At 49.6% G+C, this 21,784-nt stretch overlaps 1 protein-coding gene across 2 annotated transcripts in view; it reads right to left on the bottom strand.

Annotated features, from left to right (window-relative positions):
* The window catches only part of MYO18B (myosin XVIIIB), a 258,283-nt gene that overhangs the window by 23,666 nt on the left and 212,833 nt on the right, over positions 1 to 21,784 (bottom strand). For both annotated transcript variants that reach the window (XM_043558069.1, XM_043558070.1), the window contains exons 40-42: positions 14,234 to 14,364; positions 4,837 to 4,881; positions 3,325 to 3,462 (exon numbers count right to left, since the gene is read on the bottom strand). In XM_043558069.1, coding sequence (XP_043414004.1) covers positions 3,325 to 3,462; positions 4,837 to 4,881; positions 14,234 to 14,364 — 314 coding nt within the window. The remainder of the gene's footprint in view (positions 1 to 3,324; positions 3,463 to 4,836; positions 4,882 to 14,233; positions 14,365 to 21,784) is intronic.

The raw sequence follows: 21,784 nt of genomic DNA on the forward strand, positions 1-21,784 counted from the left end.
TTCCTCTGCAGCGGGCGATGGTGTTTCATAGCATTTTAGCCACAGTGAAACCTCTTTCAGAATTGGAGACCGTCCTTGCAAACCCCACTGCTGCTTTCTCAGCTACGTGTGTAGAACCTTCTGAATGCCTTCTTGTCACGTCAACAGTCTTCGCGGCATCCTCAACCAGGAGCACAGTTCATCTCCAGGAACCACTCTCTTTGCTCATCCGTGAGAAGCAACTCCTCCTCTGTTCACGCTTACCACGGGTTTCTAGCAATTCGGTTCCCCTTTCAGGCTCCACCTCCAGTCCCTGCTCTCCTGCTGTCTCCACCCCATCTGCAGCTACCCCCCCCCCCACTCAAGTCTAGACTCCTCCACCCTTCCATGCGGGATGGAATCCACTTCGTCCGCATTCCTGTTAACGTCGCTATCTTGACCTCTCCCGTGAGTCAAGAACGTTGTTAATGTTCTTCAGAATGGTGAATGCTTTCCAGAAGCTTCCCAATTTGCCCGGATCCATCAGAGGACTCCCTGTCTATGGCGGCTCTCTAGGCTTTCGGATGCATTTCTTCCATCCTAAGACCTGAAAGTTGAAATTACTCCTTGGTCCGTGGGCTGCAGCATGGATGTTGTGTTAGCAGGCCTGAAAACAGCATTAATCTCATCGTACATCCCCACGCCATCGGAGCTCTTGGGTGACCGGGTGTGCTACCGATGGACAGGAATATTTGGAAAGGAGTCTTTGCGTTCCGAGCAGCAGGTCTCAACAGCAGGCTTGAAGTCTTCAGGAAACCACGCTGTGAGCAGATGTGCTGCCCTCCAGGCTTTGTTGTTCACCTTACAGAGCACAGGCAGAGCAGACTTAGCACAATGCTTGAGCGCCCCAGATTTTCAGACTGGTCAGTGGACCCTGGCTTCCACTCAAAGACATCAGCTGCACTAGCCCCTAACACGTAAGTCAGCCTGTCCTGGGAAGCTTTGAGGTTGGGCCTTGGCTTCTCCTCTCTAGCTACGAAAGTCCTCCGACAGTGGGAGCTTCCGTCTGCACTGAGCCTCTGCTGTCTTCACGAATGACCATAGCCAGATCTTCTGGATAACTTGCTGCAGCTTCTACACGAGTGCTTGCTGCTCCACACCCTGCACTCTTGGGTTCCGGGGGCGGCGTCTTTCCTTAAACCTCGTGACCCAATCTCTGCTAGCTTCGAACGTTTCTTCTGCGGCTTCCGCACCTCTCTCAGCCCTCATGGAATGGAAGAGAGTTCGGGCCTTGCTCTGGATTGGGCTTTGGCTTAAGGGAGTGTGGTGCCGGGTTTGATCCTCATCCAGACCACTGAAACTTTCTCCAGATCAGCAGGAAGGCTGTTTCTTTCCTTATCATTCGTGAACTCACTGGAGTAGCACTTGTCATTTTCCTCCAGAACTTTTCCTTCGTGTCCACCGGTCGGCTAAGCGTTTGGCACAAGAGGCCCAGCTTTCGGCCTCTCTGAGCTTTCGAGGTGCCTTCCTCACTAAGCTGAATCGTGTCTAACTTTTGATCTAAAGGGAGAGATGTACGACTTTTCCTTTCACATGCACACTTAGAGGCCACTGGAGGGTTATTCGTTGGCCTAATTTTAATATTGCTGTGTCGTAGGAAATAGGGAGGCCCAAGGAGAGGGAGAGGGGCTGGGACACGGTGGATCAGTAGGGTCGTCAGAACATATACAACACTTACTGACTAAGTTCACCATCTTACATGGATGTGTTTCGTGGCGCTCCAGGATAATTACAATGGCAACATCAGAGATCACGGATCACAGATGGCCATGGCAAATAAAATAATGAGGGGAAAGTTGGAAATGTTGCAAGAATCACCAAAATGTGACACAGAGAGACAGATCAAATGCTGTTGGAAAAATGGCACCCATAGGCTTGCTTGACAAACCTCCAGTTTGTAAGTAACACAATATCCGACAGTGCGACAGAGCGAACACGACAAAATCGTATGCCGGTGCGATTATAATTACAAAGCTCGGATATTATGTTAATGTGCATTCACATGCTGTTATGGCTGCCTCCAGTTCTGCTTCACTGCCTTATACACTGGCCGATGGGGAGAAACAGGAGCGTTTACTTATCAGGAGAGAATAAGTCCTCAACCTTTGGGGTTCACAGAGGAGGTGGCTTTTTCTCCATATAGGCCTTTGTTTTTAATTAAGAGCAGTAATCAGATGATCTTGCTTTAATTAACTCCCCTGATGCATCCACACTCTAGGAGCCTCTCTCTGATATTTTCGATGTCAAGTTTTTCAGCCTAAGATTATCTGCAGGCATGCGTCAGACATTTGCCATTTGCTGAATATGCCTGAAAGGTTAGCGTGAACTTCCACCCCCTTCTTTTTGTAGAGACAGCCCCCTCCTTCAGAGCAAACACATTTCAAGTCAGGAAGGGATTGTCTGTATTTGCTCCTTGAGTCTCTGACTTTTCTTTCTGTCTTTTCACGTTGGGTCTTCTGTTACCACAAAAGGAGTATGCATTTCATCTTAATTACGCATCTGCTTAATCCATAATTTCTGATTTATGGCTGTTAGCTCCTAATTATAAGAGGGCCGCCCTTGAAAAGGAAAACCAAATGAGCTGAGAGAAACGAGGCTGAAAAACTAGGGTGATGATGGATTTAAGCCCTAAACTAAGGGTGCATCCTGAGGCCCGTTTATTGAAGGAACCTATTGTTGGCAATCCTACAGATTTGCGAGAGTTTCGTCTCAGGCTGTAATTGAATCCATCACCCTCTGTGGTGGGGAAAATATAAAACCTTGACATTCAGAACAAAGCTAAAATCTCTGAGGGAGAAATTATCCAGCCTAACTGTCAATGATACTGATTTGCCATTAAAAAAAAAAAAAACAGAAACTCAAATACAGAAACACTTAAGTGAATATGTTTACAAAAGAAAAATTTAAATCCAGAACCATCCATACATGGAAAACAAGGAGGGCTTGCTTTAGATAGAAGGAAGCTATAATAAATCCACAGTTATTTAAAAAATGTTCACCACATGCTTTTTAAAAAATCATCATGAAAATGGTGCTTTAGTGAGGGCTGCATTAGATCTTCATCATTTTAACTGTTTGGAGCAGTAAACACAATTATATTTCCTGTTGCACAGATGAGGAAGTGAAGGCTCAGAGAAGATAATCGACCTGCCTAAAGTCCTTCAGGTAAGAAGTGGCAGGGTCATAGCTCAAACTGTCCAAGACCATGCCTATGCTGGAGAAAGTGGAAGACATGAACAACAGCCTTTGAAGGATGAGATTTTTCAAGCTATTGGCCATCCAGAGACAGCAGGGAGATACTCTTACCTGGGACTGAGCATGTGGCTGCTGATGACTGACTGTCGAGAAGGGGTCCTCATGGTATCTGTGGCCAGGGACAGAGTACAACTCAGCCAGGACTGCAGACTGCCTTCTGGCTGGGAGCTGAGGATGGAGACATTATCTCTAGAACCAGAAGACAGGATGCTGTCAGCACAATGACAACCACGGTAACAGCAATAACTAGATATTAACCCCTAAGCATAAGCCAGGCATGTGCTACATGCTGTACTCCTATAACGTCAATCAGTGCTCACAACACCATCCCTGAGACGTGAGAGCCAGTGCTGTCCCCATTATATAGATGAGAGTAAACGGAATTTGAGGAGGCCAATTTGGGTCTTGCCAAGGTCATCTGTCTAGTTAGTGAAAAAGTTGAGATGCCAACCCTGGTTTCTCCGATTCTAATGCCCTTGCTACTAACTACTGCTCTTCCTTGGGGAGATAAGCACTCTAATATAGATATTGAGGCAATTCTGATTTTAAAGTAAAATTTGGCATTGAATTTTATACCAAGTGATAAGCCCATGGAATATGTCAAGTGTGAAGGTCTTAACTTCTTGCCTGCCTTAACCAGAATGTCTTTGTAGACAGAGCCTTTGCTTTTATGTCCCCTAATTCTGAAAGCAGCACAGGGTGAGGCTATGTGGGCCTGTCACTGATTTGGGTACTCAATGATTATTCTGTTTTCTAGTTGATATACTCACTCAACTATATCTGTCAATATTTATATCAATCTTTATATCTATAACTATATATCTATTTTGATATCTGTATCTGTATTTATATATGCCTATATTTGTATCTGTCTATAAATTCATTTGTTTGTTTATAGCATGCTCCATGCTGGGCACCATGGGAAGGATGTATAAACATGAACCCAACATTGAACTTGTCCTCAAGACTCCATCTTACCAGAGTAGACATCTATAGAGATAACCACAAAATAAAGGAGAAAATTATTAAGGCCATAGAGAGGGATAGAAAGTAGGAGAATTAGGAGGGAGCCTTGATTTGCTTCTTGGAGGCATAAGGGAAGGCATCAAGTAGTGATAGCTCAGCCACAACTTGTTTGAAGGCTGGGGGTTGGCCACGCAGGGCCTGGGGAAAGGACTTTGAGCTGGAGGGAACAGCATACACATAGGTATGGACGTTGGAAAAGGGCAGGGCATGGGTGATATGCAAAATAGGAGTCCCAGGTAGAGAGGGAAGTAGGGTCAGGTATGTGTGTCATTCTGAGGTAATAGGGAGCCACTGAAAGTATTTGGTGGGGACAGTGGTATGGTAAGTCATGGGCTTCTCTGTCTAAAAGAAGTTGGGCCGTTCAATAATGTGTCCCCAGTGCTATATGTTGTGACCATGGAGTCAGAGCTATCGTGGCATTGCCAGTAATTCTCCAAGCGGGCGTGCATGTTCCCTCTGCGGACTGGACCCGGAGAGCCAAGGGCTTGCCCTCGGCTTCAATGTCAACTGCTCAATTCCACTCAGGGGTTCACTTACGTCTCTTTTCCGCCATGGCTGGTGCAGTCCACTGCCGTCTGGACACTAGAAAGAGACACAAGAATGAGTCTGTCCCCCTTGTGCTTCCAGGGGAAGAACATGGTCTTTGATGTTAGACAAACTTCCAACCTTTGCCCCTGTGTGATCTCAGGCAAGTCACCCTCCTTCTCTGACCCTCCTGGGCTCCTTTGTAAAACGCGGTGACGAATGGGGTTTGGTTGTGGGGCAGACTAAGCGAGATAACCCTTGTAAACGTCACGGCCTGGTTCCTGACAAATAAATAGTGTTGATTAAAAGGCAACAACCATTATCCTGCTCTTGTTTTAGTACAACCAGTACTGCTGTTATTAACAGCGTCATTATTGTCAACAAGCAACGCGTTTGCTTTATGTTCTTTGTGAGTGCAAGTGAATCAGACAAGAGGGCAGGTGGCCAGCTTTCCAGGGCGTTCTGGGAAACTCCGAGACTAATTACAGTGGTAGCTGTTCCTTAGGGAGCATCCCTTCATTCAACAAAGATGCTCTACCTGTGATCTCATCTAACCATCCCGCCTATCTCCATTTAGTGAATGAGGAAAGGGACACCCTTGTAAGGTCACATAGCTTTGAACCCATCCCAGGTCTGTAAGAGCTATTAACCTCATTCTCTTTACCAGTTGTCCCGCATGCGGGTGTGGACAACCAGACCACACCCTCGGACACCGGAGACCTCATCTGAATCCTGGCTTCACAAGCCAGGGCCTCCCCCTTTGTTCTTCGCATGGAATCTGGGGAATTCCTTCCTTAGAAAACCCGGTTGTTCTCCAAGGGATGTACCTGTGGTTCCTTGGTCCCTATCCTCAAGGATCCGTCAGTCTTGGGGCTCCTATTCATATCTATCTGTCCCCACCAGACTGCAAGAGCCCCTCATGATCCAAGAACGTGTTTTATTCATATCTTTAGCCCCAGGGCTCAGGCCAGACCAGAAGTTCTTTCAGACAATGCTCTGTGAATCCAATGAGCTCCAGCCATGGGCTAAGTCCAACCTACAAACGTTTTTTATAAATAAAGTTTTATTAAAATACAGCCACACTAACTCATTTCCATGTTGCGCATCACTGCTTTTATTCTACTGTAGCAGAGTAGTTGCAAGAAAGATCATGTGGCCCCCACAGCCTAACATATTTACTATCTAGTGCTTTATCTTTTATCGTTTTTTAAAAATGTTTATTTATTTTTGAAAGAGAAAGACAGAGCACAAGCAGGGGAGGGGTAGAGAGAGAGGGAGACACAGACTCCAAAGCAGGCTCCAGGCTCTGAGCTGTCAGCACAGGGCCCGACGTGGGGCTCGAACTCATGGACCCCGAGGTCATGACCCGAGCCGAAGTCAGATGCTTAACCGACTGAGCCACCCAGGAGCCCCACTGTCTAGCCTTTTAAAGAAAGGTTTGCTGTGACCTCTCCACCATAACAAAAGCAACCTTTGTGAATCACCCTGGGAGAGAAGAAGAACCCCCAGAGATGCCCATGTCCTAATCCTTAATCCCAAGAACCTGGAGCTACATTTCCTGACACGGTAGAAGGGACTCTGCAGATGTGGTTAAGGTTAAGCATCCTGAGATGGGGAGGTTACCCTGGATTATCTGGGTGGGCCCAACCTAAGCCCTCACATCCTTCAAAGCAGGGAACTTTCCCCAGATATGGTCAGAGGGAGATGTGGCTATGGAAGGCTGGCTGAGAGGCAATATTGCTGGCTCTAGAGATATAAGTGTCACAAGGTGTTTTGGTATCTTCTACAACCTGGAAAAGGTAAGGAAATGCATTCTCCCCTAGAGTCTCCAGAAGGAACACAGCCCCTTTGATACCTTTATTAGGCCAGGGAGATCCTTGCTGGGCTTTTTAAAAAAATGTTTATTTATTTTTGAGAGAGAGAGAGAGAGTGAGAGCGAGCATGAGGAGGGCAGGGGCAGACAGAGGGTAGCAGATGATCTGAGTGGGGCTCTGTGCTGACAGCAGGGAGCCCGATGAGGGGCTCAAGCTCACGAACCCTGAGATCATGACCCGAGCTGAAGTTGGATGCTCAACCGACTGGGCCACCCACATGCCCCAGTCCTCGTTCGGCTTCTAAACAACAGAACTGTAAGATAATAAATCTTGTGTTGGTTTAAGCCACTAAATTTGTGTTAATTTGCTACAGCACAAAAAAACAAAACAAAACAAAAAAAAACAACCCTGCAGTAGAACAAAACTGTCTTTGCTGGGTGACCCTGAATCTTCTTGAGGATCTATAGACAAAGTTTTGATGACAAAGTTTTCTTTAAATGCTTACTGATTTATTTTGAGAGAGAGGAACAGAGGATCCTAAGCAGGCTTTGCAATGACAGTGCAGAACCCAACTCAGGGCTCTAGTTCACAAACAAAAATCATGCCCTGAGCTGAAATCCATAGCCAGATGCTTAACCGACAGAGCCACCCACGTGCCCCTTGATGTAACTTTTTAACAAACTATTGAAAATACTTAAAAAAAAACCCACTTTGTGGGGAGTGCCTGGATGATTCAGCGGGTTAAGTGTCTGAATGATTGGACAGCACAGAACCTGCTTGGGATTCCCTGCCCCCCTCTCTCTCCACCCTGAAGTGGTCAATGTGAGTAGATCCGACTCTGATCCTGCTGCTGCTCTGGGTCTTTCCATGTCTCTGCTGGGTTAGGGTTGTAGAAAGAATAAGACACTGAGAGAAAAGGCGACCAAAGCCTAGGGGCCTCGCTGTGTGGCCCGGGTCTACTCTCTTCCCTGCTTGTGATCTCAATTTCCCTCGTTTGGGGTAAGCCTCTGGCTCCTGCCAGACTCTGGCCATCACAAGAGCTAATCCCAGGGCCCACTTCTGCCTTAACAGAAAGAACCGGGTTTTCTAAGCCAATATTCTCGGTGAGAAATCAGCAGGCAGCAGGCGTGACCCATCACTGCTGTATCAATGACTGTTGCACCCTGTATCACCATGCAGGGAAAAAAAATGGTGAAGAATCTTAAGCAATCTTGTAAGAGCGTAAGATTATCAGTGGTCATTATTAGTGCCTTCGAAGCCCTGTGACTCTGGAAAAGAACCAGCCGCGAGAAATAAAAAGACACAGGTATGGATGCTTACGGAAAATAATCTTACGTTTTTATAAAAATTTTCATCTGTGCACTGGTTGCTTTTGCCTGTGAACTCATGTCACTGCACTTTCACAGAACTGAGGTTAAAGTCAAGGTCTGCTGGCCATTCTGCCTGTCGACTTCCTGATGAATTACCATCCAGGCCAAGCATGGTGTCCAGGCTGGACCCCACGCTACCCGCCATTTTTGAAGGTCTCGACAAAATGGAGTATGTCTGAAATAAAGAGGCGGGGTGGAGACGGGCTTCTGGAAGCCACCTCACACCTTATGGTCTGAGAAACTGCGGAAGGCACTTAACAGCTTCGTTCTGAGGTGGTCTGCAGCTTGGAAGGAGGGGGAGGGGAAAGGCTTTCAGGCTGAATCAGGCTATTTTGTTCTGCGTGATCCTGAGACTCATTGAACCAGATGGGTAGAAATTGCCACCAGGTTGACTTTTTATAAGCCGTGGTTTATTGGTCCTGGTAGATACTGGAGTTTGTACACCACAGTCTACAGAGCCTCTGCATTCTTGGAGGCCTCACAGGGACGTCTAAGGGGTCAGGGAGAGAGACCAAGTAGGGAGGCTTGACCCCGAACCTTCATTTCTTTCTGCACTCCATCCTAAGTTAGAATTTTCTCCAGGACTTTGTGTTGGTATACAAAATAAAAGAGTATGAAGAAAGAGTCTCTGTGCTCCAAGTTCCAAAATGGAACTGTATTTTTTACTGCACCTCCTGTCTTTTTTTTTTTTAATGTTTATTTGTTTTGAGAGAGCGAGAGTGAGCATGAGTGGGGAGGGGCAGAAAGAGAGGGAGAGAGGGAGAATCCCAAGCAAGCTCCCCGTACTGTCAGCGCAGAACCCGCTGCAGGGTTCGAACCCACAAACTCTGAGATCATGACCCGAGCCCCAATCGAGAGTCGGACGCCCAGCAGACGGAGCCACCCACGCATCCCAACGTACCTCCTATCTTAACGTAGAAGGTGAATATTGCTGGTGGTGGTGATGATGATGATTTTAGCGTGTTGGCTAGGCAAGCAGAGGCCCAGGAAGGGCAGGAGACCTGGTCCGCATCTATTTGGCGGTGCAGCCCGGACAGAACCCTGTCTCCTGACTCATCAGTGGCTCTTTCTCTCACGTTGGCGCACGTGACTTTTAAAGAACTTGTGCCGAGCGTTTGCGGACAGGGGCTTGCTGCTAAGCAAGATAATTAATTAGATGTCTTCTGTTGTGGTCCTTCAGCGAGAGTCTCCATCAGACAACTCCAGTCTAAACGCACACACTGCCTGGGAAGTAACGCGTGAATGCGTTGGCCCCAGGTCCCAGTGACACAGACACGCATCCACCAGAGTGACAGGCCAGTTACTGGGTGGAGAACAAGGACTGTGACAAGAGAAAGGGGGAAGAAGGGGTCTGTTGAACACGACAGCAGAGTTTGCTTATCGGGAGTGTGGGGGGTGGGGTCCGCCTGGAAATCATCGTGGCCCCTGCACTTGCTGCCTGAGCCCAAGCCGGCTCCTCGACTTCTCAAACGCCAGTGTCCTCATCCACAAACTGGGTACCAGCCTCAAAAGTTGGGAGACAATGTCTACAAAACAAGTAGGTTGTGCAGCCTGACACAAAGCGGGTCCTCAGCAAAGAGTACCCGCCTGGCGGGGGGACCCAGTCCTCCCAAGCTAGAAGGACGCTCGGAAAGCCAGATGGCCTCCGTGGCATCATTTAAACGTGTGCTATCCTGCAGTAGGGAGCCACGCTGTGCTTGGGAATCGGGCATCAACCTTCTCAGAATAATGGAGAGAGGCTCTGAGTCTGCATCTTTTTAACAGTCTGGCTGGAGCCCGGGACCCCTAATAAATAAATTAACTCAAAATTGTGCCCGTGGCAGGAGCTGCAATCTTTGGTGCGACCCACATCTTCCCACTTTTCTCACTGCAGCCTAATTTTACCCAGGCTGAGAAACATACAAGTCACACACAACACAGCAATGGAAGGCACCTTTCTAGAGCACTGGTCTCCGACTGGGCCAACTGGAATTGACACACTCTCAGCTGACCTAGGAGTCAGAGGTCATCCATCGACCTCGCCACACTTCTCCCCCCCCTCCCCCCCCCCCCCCGCCGAGCCCCCAGAAAGGTGAGTAGCTACAGACCCTGGGATAGCTCCAGGAATAGATGGGGCCGTCAGCTGACACATCTCTCCCTCCAGGAGTAGTCAGCTTGCCCCAGGCTGCGGGGAGAACAGCTTAAAGCATTTCCCCCATTCATCCGAGAAGGCTGACGCCACCGCTGAAGTCGCAAGGCAGAGCCCGAGTGCAGGAAGGCACGGGGAGTCAACGCTGCCACATGGGCTGCCTGGCTTTCCGAGCACGTAACCACGTTTCCAGCCTGGAAGGCCTGTTACGCTCGGATTGAATTCCCAACACGGGGAAATGTGACTTTTCATAATTTGAACAAGTCTCTTAAAGAACCTTACCTCCAGCAGAAGCACCACACACACACACACACACACACACACACACGCTGTTTCTCTCTCTCCGCCCGGTGGGTGTGAATCCTAATTGAGAGCTCAGTTTGGAGAGGTACTTCGATGAATCCCTCGGGCTCCCATCCAAACCTCGTACCCCTGGAGATGAGACAATTAAGAAGGAAGTACACCGTGGAGCCGTCAGGATGGGGGAACAGGAGGAGAGGCTGGCACCCAGGTAGGAGCTGGGGCTTTCCTCCGGATGTTGGCTCTGCAGCCTGGCAAGGCACGGACTGCCGTTCACTGCCGATAATCATTTCAATGGCAGTGTGACCAGAGAACAAGGTTTGTGCCATATTAATTCTTCGAAATGTGTTGAGACTTCTTTGTGGGCAATTTCCCTCCAGTGTCCCCCCCCCCCCATTCTTGTGCCACTGGTCAGATCTCTGCTCTGTGTCTAGTTCAATTCCAAGTTAATGGGGCAGAGAGTCAGGATGGAGTCTCGCTGAGACCCAAGGCCGTGAAAATGCAGACAGGAAGCTGGGGTTCAGATGGGATTCCTGGGGACCTCAGAAAAGTAGGATTGGGACAGAAGGTGAGCATGAGGCTTTTCACCTGGAACAGAAAGAGATAAGCATGCTCCCTATCAAGATGAGGGTGAGGGCAGGGTCCCTTTAAGGCTCTGAAGGATCCTCTCTAAGCTGAGACTGGAGTGATGTCTGTGACCCTCTGTGACCTTGCCACCAGGATCTCGCTTCCCAGGCTCCTTGCTTCCTGTCATACTTCTGCCCAGCCTGTACCCACACCTGCAAGCGCCCACACCCTGTGCCTCTTTCCAATTTGGTTATTTTTATAACTTTCATTTGTTCTGCTGATAGCTTTCATTTATTAGAAAAGCTATCTTAACACCCCAAACCCAACTAATCCAATTAAAAGTGGGCAGAAGATGTTCGCAGACATTTCTCTAAAGAAGACCTACAGGGGCACCTGGGTGGCTCAGTCGGTTGAGCGTCCAACTTCAGCTCAGGTCATGATCTCACACTCCCTGAGTTCGAGCCCCGTGTCGGGCTCTGTGCTGACAGCTCGGAGCCTGGAGCCTGCTTCGGATTCTGTGTCTCCCCCTCTCTCTGCCCCTTCCCTGCTCATGCTCTGTCTCTCCCTGTCTCAAAAATAAATAAAAACATTTTAAAAAATTAAAAAAAAAAAGAAGACCTACAGATGGCCAACAGCCACATGAAAAGATGCTTAACATCACTGATCATCGGGGCAATGCAAATCAAAACCACAGCGAGGGATCACCTCACCCCTGTCAGAATGGCCAAAATCACAGACACAAACAAAGGTTGGAGAGGATGTTGGAGAAAAAGGACCCCTCTTGCACTGTGGGCGGGAATGCAAACTGGTGCAGCCACCTTGGAAAACGGAAACTTAAAAATCCTCAGAAACTTAAAAATCAACTACCCTACGATCCAGGAATCGCACTACTGGGTATATACCCAAAGAATACGAAAACGTTAATTTGAAAGGATACATGTATTCACAGCAGTATTATCTGTAACCGCCAAATTATCGAAGTGGCCCGAGTGTCCATCGATTGATAAATGGGGAAAGAAGAAGTGGCATATATACACAGTGGACTATTCCTCAGCCATAAAAAAAGAATGAAATCTTGCCATTTGCAATGACACGGATGGTACTAGAGAGTATCATGCAAAGTGAAGTCAGTCTGGCAGATTTCACTCATCTGTGGAACTGAAAAACCAAAACAAATGAGCAAAGGCGGTGGGGGGGGGGGGGGGGAAGGGACACACACAAACCAAAAGACAGATGCTGAAATATGGGGAACAAACTGGCGAGTGCCGGAGGGCAGGGGGGTGGGGGGGGGATGGGGGAAACAGGTGATGGGGATCAAGAGCACACTTGCCATGACGAACACGGAGTAATGTATGGAATTGTGGAATCACTATATGGTACACCTGAAACTAACCTACCACCGTATGCTAACTATCCTGAAATTAAAACGAAAACTTGTGGGGCGCCTGGGTGGCTCAGTCGGCTAAGCGGCCGACTTCGGCTCAGGTCATGATCTCACGGTCCGTGGGTTCAAGCCCCGCGTCGGGCTCTGTGCTGACCGCTGGTAGCCTGGATCCTGCTTGGGCGTCTGTGTCTCCCTCTCTCCCTGCCCCTCCCCTGTTCACACGCTCTCTCTCTCTCTCTCTCTCTCTCTCGGCCTCTCAAAAATAAATAAACGTTAAAAATAATAATAAACAAATAAATAAATAAAATCAGGCGTATCAAGTCTGTAACTTATAGGAGCAAAATCTCCTCAAAGAGGAACCTACCTAGTACAGTGAGGACTGGGTATGTTCACTGCAGAAACTTTAGAATATGTAAATACGCTTGAAACAAACAAAAATTTAGGTCACCAGCAATGCCTTCCACCAGAATGTTGGTGTGCTTCCTTCTGGGCTTTCTTTTCCCCCTTAACGAGGCAGGGTCAGCTCTACGGGCTCTCCCCACTGGCTAGACCGTAGCTGACTCATGCCACTGCTTCCTTCCCTCACTGCCCAGCTCATGCCCACACCTCCTGCAGGTCAGCAGCTGGCTCCTGCTTCACCTTATTAAGAGGGGTGTGACAGGCAAAGGTCTAGGATGGGAAACTCAGCAGCCCCGGGTTTTGCAGCACCTAATTTGCTGTGCGACCCTGACCTTCCCCAGCGTCCTTGCGAGAGTGGAGAGGGTTGCACTCCACGGTCTGATCGTTGATTGTTGTGGCTGCAACGCATGCCATCCCCCACAGAGACAAAGTCCAAGAGGGACCAGGGGCCGATGCAGCCCACACAGGGGTGTGTAAGGAGGGCACCGCCTCTGAAGGTTAGGTTAAGGCATCCTGTTTCTTCCCAAAGCAATCGCAAAGAAGATGTCTCTCCCTGCTGCCCAGGCTTTGCGACAGAGGCTGGGATGGGGACAGAGAGGCTGCAGCCAGACAGGCAGCTGTGGGTTCCAGAGAGGTGACAATGCCAAGCTTGGAAAGGCAGCTTTGGGGGACAGGACGCTATGGGCCTCCTGCAGGGGCTCAACAGCCTGGGCCCATGTGGCCACCCGGGGCACCCCTGGCCTGCGGCAGCTCGAGACTTGAGTGGAGATGGTAAGAAGCAACCTGTCTTTGGAGAAAGGAGAGAAACCCCGACACTGAACTTGAGAGGCCTTGCCTATCACCTGCTGGCTAATTTTGCATCCTCGAATCAGTCGTTGCCTTTGTGAAGTGATGCCCATTTCTGGGCACAAACACAGTGCACACCCTTACAACCTGCGTGCCTGGTTCTAAGCAATGTCCATCTGGTACCTCATTTGACTCTGATAATCCTACCAGGTAGGCAGAGGGCTGAGTCCACGGAATGCCAATCTGCAGGTCAAGAGTGGTCAACACCTGGCCATTTCATGTGGTCGATTCAAAGTATTACGTCCACTTGACGCGTGAGGGGACTGGGCCCAGCTTGGACGCGTCACTGGCCATGATGACAAACTGGAGCCCACTCGGCAGACACGTCCCAGGGTCACCTCCCCCAAGTCTTGGAGAGCTGGGCCAGGCGGTTTCGGTGGCAACAAGGAGATGCTGGAGGGGAAGCAAGTGTCCTGCCTCTCCTCACGGGAGCCAGCCGGTCATCCCTCCCACCATGAGATGCATCCGGGTGTCCCCGCAGATGCGGCCCCCGGAGGACCTGAGACAAGGAGTTCCGTCTACCGAAGGCTACAGGGCACCCCAGGGCCCCAGGCCACCTGCTGCACCCCGCTGCGCCTGCCCCCCACCCCCCGTAGGTTACCTCTCCGTGTCACTGTCGCTGGATGCCAGCTCCTCCAAGGCTGCCTGCAGGTCAGCAATCCGCCGGATGGACGTCTCCAGGTCTGTCTGGAGGGTCTGTCTCACTGCCGAGAGGTCCTCCACGTGCTTCTCCTGGAGGCAGAGACCACAAGCGCACGTTGGCCTTTGGCAAGAACCCACACACCTGCCAGAGCTTCTGGGGAGGAGACACACGCTGGGCTGAGTCAAGTGTTCACTGAGCACCTAGTACTTGGTGGGCACCCCTTGAGGCACGCTCTCTGCACAGATGGGCTTATGGACCCTCAGAGAGATGCTTTGAATTTTATAGAGGGCAGGGGCGTTTGGGGGGCCACCGGGGCGTGGCCCATGGACAGCGCTCACTCATCCACGCTGGGGTTCTGAGCCCAGCGTGTCCGACCCCAGAGCCACGCTCGGAACCTGCACCACCCACTTTGCACCAGGCACTACACCCTGGATGGATGAGCAAATGTATGAACCAATTAATGTTTCTCAGACCAGTCACTGAAGCTGGTTCAGGAAGCTGAGTCTGCCTCAGGGATGGGTCTGGAGTGGGAGATGGGGGTCGGCTGGGGAGCAGACAAGAATGGTTCGCGGGGTGCCTGGGTGGCTCAGGCGGTTAAGCATCCAACTCTTGATCTCGGCTCAGGTCATGATCTCATGGTTTGTGAGGTCCAGCCCCAGGTCAGGCTCTGTGCTGCCAGGGCAAAGCCTGCTTGGGGTTCTCTCACTCTCTCTGCCCCTACCCCACTCGAGTGTGCTCTCTCTCTCTCTCTCTCAAAATAAATACACTTTTTAAAAAAGAATGGTTCCCCTTCCACTCTGCCGTGCCGTCCTCAGAGGGTGCAAAGACAAAAATTGACAAGCCAACGGGGCTCGTCCCAGAGCACCCCACTGCCGTTTACTAAGATCCTTCTGTGCCTGGCACTGTGCTGAGCGTCTTACCCTCAGGACCTCCGTCCCTGCTCAGAAGCCTGGCGGATGGCTATCATTGCTCCCATTTCGCAGATGAGAAACTGAGGCCCGGGGAAGCAAAGGCTTAATGGCAGTGCTGGAACTCCAGCTCCGCGCATCTGCCTCTCCTATGTGGGCTCATCTCTTCCCCCTCCGACCCTGCCCTAACCGGATTCTGTCCAGACTTGGGAAAACCTCTGACTTCCACTGGCAACAGGTTTCACCCACAGATTTCACCCACCCCTACCCTTTAATTGCAATGATTAGCAACTGAGGGTGATTTTGCGATCCCCCCAGGGGACACTCACTGAGCAATGCCTAGAGACATTTTTGGCTGTCACACCTTGGTGTGTGTGTGTGTGTGTGTGTGTGTGTGTGTGTGTGTGTCACTGGCACCTTGCAGGGATAATGCCCAACATCCTATAATCCACAGGACTGCTGCCTCCACAGAGCATTACCTCGCCCAAATGTCCACAGTGTCCCTGAGAAACCTCGGGTCAAACCCAGAATCTCACCTGCCAGCAGGTAAGCCCAGGGGGAATCAATCAAAGGCAGAGGGAGGTCTGTAGGGGAGGATGCTTCGAGCGGTGGTGTTGAGGATGGGGAGAAGCTGAAAGCAGCCTCATCAGCCAACAACTGGGGATCGGTAGGGGGGTCATGGTGTACCACTTTGGCGCTGTTAGACATCCTGTTGGAAATAAGGGCTGTGGCAGCATGGAATGCTTCTGCAGAATGAAGGCACGCAAACGGAATAGAACGGAGGAATATTGTGTCCCTAGTAGTCTGCAAATAACGCGCGCGCAGTTGGAAAAACACTTAGGAAGTTGGTAGCATTTATAAGATGAGGATGAAGGGAGTGGGTATTATAGATAAAATGTTTCTTTTAAGCTGTTCTAATATTATTTAAGGATTATTTGCCGACTTTAAGAAATTTTTTCACATTAACGTTTGTTTATTTTTGAGACATTAAGAGTGTGAGCAGGGGAGGGGCAGAAAGGGGGAGACAGCGAATCCGAAGCAGGCTCCAGGCTCCGAGCTGTCAGCACAGAGCCCGATGCGGGGCTCGAACTCGTGGACCCTGGGATCATGACCTGAGACGAAGTCAGACACCTAACCGACTGAGCCACCCAGGTGTCCCTTGTCGACTGTTGTTTTAAGGAACACATCTATACCAACCGCTGAGGGTGTGGAAGGGGGCAAAATATAAAGACTTAGGGTCAGACCTAAGCACAGTCCCCGGCTGCCCATTTAACTCACTAGCTGTGCAACCTCAAACAGTTTACAGCCCCTCTCTGAGCCTGGGATTGTTGCCTTTGTTTCGTAGATGAAGAAATGGAGGCCAGTGAAGGCATCAGTAAGGTACAGAGCCTGGATTTAAAGACTGCTCTTGCCCCTGCTCCCAGGCCAATGATCTTTCTGGGGCTACCTGTGCACACCCCCGGCGAAAGTCAGGGAGGAGCAGGGGCTGCTCCCCAATTATGGGGACATGCACAGCTCTCCTTTGCAGAGCGGCTCAGCCATTTCTGCTTATTGTGAGTCTGTGCCTTTCATCAGATTCTGAGGTTTTCCCATTTTAACGAGAGAGAGACAGACAGACAGAGAGAGAAAAGGCAAAAACTGAGAAGCCCAAGGGCTGAGCAGAGGAGAAGCGGCGTGGAGAGAGGCGGTCGGGGGGGTAACAAGGAGCTGGAAATGCATTGCAGTTGATCGAAGCCGCCAGCTGTGAAATCCCCATCTTGGTGCTGACAAGGTGAGAGACGGTCCGAGGCAGGGCACCCCCGTCCCCCACCAGGCAGGAGGCCAGTGGGCTGTCAGAGGACATTACACACAGCGTGGGATGGCTGAGGAGGTACCTGCCTCTGGACGCCCACACATCAGCTCCTAACGGCACCCAGAGAACTGGCTGGGCGCGAAGTCCCTGTGGCTTCCGAGCTCAGCCCCTTCCTGGGGGCGACAGAATCGACCACCTTCTCCCAGGCGACGGGGCACCTGTGTCTTTGTAAGACACGGAGAGGCTGCGCAAGGGCCATGGCTGGACCGTTTTAGGCATGTGGTGAATGTTTATTTGGGAGATTGGGAAAGTGAGGCGGGAGCAGTGGAATGGCCATGCAGCCGGGAGAGGACAAAGCCGAGATGGGCGGCCAGGTCTTGGGTTTCTCAGTAACAGCTCTTTATGCCTCATGAGCCTCAGGGATGAGAAGGGAGCACAGAGGTCCCCTCCCAGCTGTGGCTGGGTCAGCTGTGCCCATGCAACGTCACACGGAACCCTCCCGGAGCCTCCTGGTGGGCAGAGGACAGGGCCACCAGGGACAGGCACTGTCATCTCAGGGGTGGGTGACTCTGGACTGGGACTAAGCAGGGGGGCAGAGGAGAGGAGGCGCTGAGACGAAGCAAATCTGTAATATCATGAAAGACAAAGTGGCCTCTGGACCCAGGGTGCCGGGGTTCAAATCCCAGCTCTGCCATTCACTGGCTGTGTGACCTGGGGCATGTTACTCAACCTCTCTGATCTCCAGAGAGGAAAGGCTTGGCCAACGCTGGCACTGCTATCATTTAATTCTTAGAGGAGAACGAGGAGTGACCGGAGGGGGGGAGCATTGCTGAGGTTTGCCAAGGTCACGGGCGAGCAAGGACTCTGGCTCCAAGGCATTTTCAGTGCCCTGCAGAGGAAGGATGTGGGTGAAAAGCAAGGGCAGCAGAGGGGATGATGTAACCAGACAGAGCGAGGAGAACTGTGAGCAAAACCATCCATAGGGATGCCTGGGGTGGCTCAGTCCATTAAGTGTCCGACTTTCTGCTCAGGTCATGACCTCACAGTTTCATGGGTTCGGGCCCCGCGTCGGGCTCTGCACCAGCAGCATGGATCCTGCTTGGGGTTCTCTCTCCCTCTCTCTCCCTGCCCCTCCCCTGCTTGTGCCGCCTCTGTCTCTCTCCAATAATAAAACAACAACAATGAAAGAAAACCCTCCGTAGATAAGGGTATCTGTGGACCAAGGACGGGGCCCGGGGAGTCACATCAGACTCAGCGGGAACACCCCAAGGAGATGGTTTGGGGAAGTCTAGAGTATGTGCCATCAGTAATCAGCAAACCTTTCCTGCTTCAACTTGGAGGACAAATAGCGTCTGCTGATTGCGGAGACCAACTCATTAGGAGAATGGATGCGGTGCCCCAAACAGCGTCCCTGGGGCAGACAAAACAATGCCCCCGCCGGAGACCCCTCGGGAGACATACAGGGGACACACAAGAAGGGGGCACAGGGGAGGCACCCTGTCTCGCGTCTGGGAGCCTGGGACCTTCTTCCATTCTCCACAACATCTGACTAACAGTGCTTGGGATTGGACTGGGACCGCCACGTGCACATGGGGTTGCGTTTGGAGGCCAAGCGTGAAGCCGGTCTTCTCTGTTTTCATCTCTCTTTGGAGGCTTGAAGCGTGAAGAAGTTGGGGGAGGAATTAGGATATGGAACTATTCAGATAGTTAGACGTATACGGCAGAAACCCACTAGCAAATATGCCCACGTTCATCTATGGCTGCAATCGAGCCATATACACACTGTAATAACACACAACATAGATATTATATACATGTATGATATATTCATTACATGTATGTATATGTATGTTTATATACCTTTCATTCATTCAATAAACATTTATCGAACACCTACTGTGTGCCAGCCCTGATCTACGTACAAGCGATGCAGGCTAAGTCCTGACTTCTACGGAGTTCAACATTCTCACAGGGACCTCATCTATCTGTACTGCTGGTGTTCAGAACATAGCAGGCGCTCAGTGTATGTTTGGGGATCGCATGAATGGTGTTATAGCATGACTCTAAGTGGTGAATGAAGGGGGAGGGGCCTGGGAATTCATTATGCATACGTACTTCCACGCACACAGAGATAAATACAGTACTGTGTGTATGTGCTGACCTCCCCAGCATTGCTTAAGAGAATCATTAACCCTTGTTAAACTTCCAGGCTACTCCCCCTGGAACATGCCACACAGAGCTGCCCGTGTGGGAGGTCGTTCATACGATAATTAGTAGCTGCAATTAAAATCATCTCCTCCTGTGACATTCCATTGGAGGCTAATATTTAAAACCGTTGTTTGTTTTCTCTGCCCAGGGCATCTTTAGCAGACGGCCTCCTGTCTGCAAATGCGCAGGACTCACGCATCAGTTTCTGTGGCTCAAGAGGTTGCCTCTACATCCTTTCAAGGTATCCCACTGCAAAGTTCATTTCTCCTAGTTTATATTGTAGATCAGGCCATCTCAAAACACCTCCTGAACATAATGAAAACTCACTTTGTTTTCTTCTGATGCGCTAAAGACAAATAGAAATGTTATGTTACAGAGCCTGCCTCCTCACCAAAAAAACATTACACACAAATATATACGCTATTACAAATACATATAAATACGCATGAACACACGTGTACGTGCATATATTCAGATGCACCTGCGTGAACATTCCCAGTCTGACACATAGCACATACTTAATAAATATTTGTTTAATTCATTATTATGTGAGTATATTTATTTCTATTTTCTCACATGGGCAGGTCCCCTGCTAAATGTATGAAATGCCACATCTCACATAATTTTTATGAGAGCCCTCAAAGTCAAGTGCAACACAAGCACATAAGAAGTAACTTGAGGACATGATGACAAAGTAATGGCAGAGTTATTATCTCAAGCGGTGAGAGGTCAGGTGACTTTTGTTTTCCTTTCTATACTTCTCCAGACTTTCTGCAAAGAATATGGATGACTTTTCTTATCAGAAAGTTAAAAACTATATAAGATTTTATTTCTGTCTATGCTGCGAGGAACAATCCGCCGGACCACCCGCTCAGTGCCTCCCACGCTGGCCTCATTATCCCCATTTTACAGATGAGCAGACTGAGCCTCAGAAAGGTGAAATCATCCGCCCAAGGTCGTGCACCCAAGACACAGTGATCTACAGCTGGACCCCGGTGTCCTGACCCCAGCCCATGGCTCTTGTCCCCTTTGCTCCTGCTTTACCCAAGGATATTTGTGTCTCCAGAGGTGGGGGGAGTCTTCTCTGAAAGAAGTGATGAGATGATGGGGAATTTCCATTGTTTCATTCAAATTGTCCCAGGGTCCCTGGCCTGGGAGAAATGAGGCTGCGAGGCAAAATAAAAGCCCTGTCAACGGTGTCCTGGCTAGAGTTCCAGGGTCATATTGGCAATGGAACAAGCATTAGCATGGAGCTTTGAGTCTCAATGTGGGAAAGGAAAGTCTTGGGGTACCCAGTAGAAACCCCCAAAGGAAGCACCAGATTCTCTTACTTAGCGCCCAACCTCCAGCAACAAGAGGGGTTAAGGATAAGGTGGTCATCACTACGCAAAGTTCCTTTCTTCACAATCTTCCTGCAAATTAATTATTTGATTCTGTGTTTATCATGTGGTAATAGACACAGAGAGACTCATCAAAGACCCCGAAGTCACACAGCTAGAAAGTGACACACAGATTCAAGCTCAGGGCTGCCTGTTTCCAAAGGGTCAGTAAATACCTAACAACTCCTCCCACCCTTTTCTGCACCTGCAGCAGGCATGTCCAATTGATTCCTGCATACACCCAGGCAATCTAGGGCCAGAGTCCCCTCTATGAACCACCAAGCTAAGCACTTCATCCAGTGGCCCATCTACGAGCGTCAGCCGGAACTCCCAATCGTGCCACACCCTAAAAGAACTCCATCTTCCTGGAAATGCATCCTGAATCCTCAAAGAAGATACTGATATTAGTTCGTTGGTTGGCAGGCGAGAGGGCCAGGTCTCCTTGAAAACTGGTAAGTGCTCTGTGGAATTGAGAGACCCCGGTTGGGGGCGGTGGGGGGCTAACAACAATATGGGAACAGCAGGAGAAATGAAACGCTTATGTGAATTTTGAAGAAGTCTTAATCCTTCCTTCCTTCCAGTCCCTCATCTGGCAAAATTCAAGTATGATTTCCAGACAAAAGATCATGGCAAGAAACAAATGAAATAATGTATGGTGGTGTACATCTGGTCTACCTAATATGTGGGCACACACTTGATATGTAACAAAATGTCCTTCTTTCTATGAAAAGACTCAGAAAGTATGAAGCCTGCAGGTATCACATAGCAAGGACAGCCTCATTTTTCAGAAAATGTAGTTTTATAAGCCTATTGCTTTTTTGTTGTTGTTGAAACTGGAAGGATTTAATACAGTGCCTCAAAGTAGCCTTTATCAGTTGAGAAAATAGAAATAGCTCTAGATCATTCAAACAAAAGAATTTAATACAGGGAATTGGTTATTCAGATGACAGAAAAAGGTGAGAAGCCAGGATAGATTAGCAATGGCAGGAAGGCACTGCCGACCTAGAGCTCGAAGGACAAATCAGAATGTTGGGCCATCCAATGGGAGGCTGCCTGGTGGATGGGAGGCCATCCAATGGGAGGCTGCCTCAGCTGCTGCCGGGGATGCACCCCCAAGGTAGTGCAAGAGAGGGAGAAATATCCTGGCTTCTCTCCCTCTCCTGCTCATTGTCCATTGCCGCCTTTCATTGGTTGACCAATGAAAGGCAAGGAAATGAGAAAA

This window comes from Prionailurus bengalensis, chromosome D3, assembly GCF_016509475.1.
Source record: "Prionailurus bengalensis isolate Pbe53 chromosome D3, Fcat_Pben_1.1_paternal_pri, whole genome shotgun sequence".
NCBI classification, from domain to species: Eukaryota; Metazoa; Chordata; class Mammalia; order Carnivora; family Felidae; genus Prionailurus; species Prionailurus bengalensis.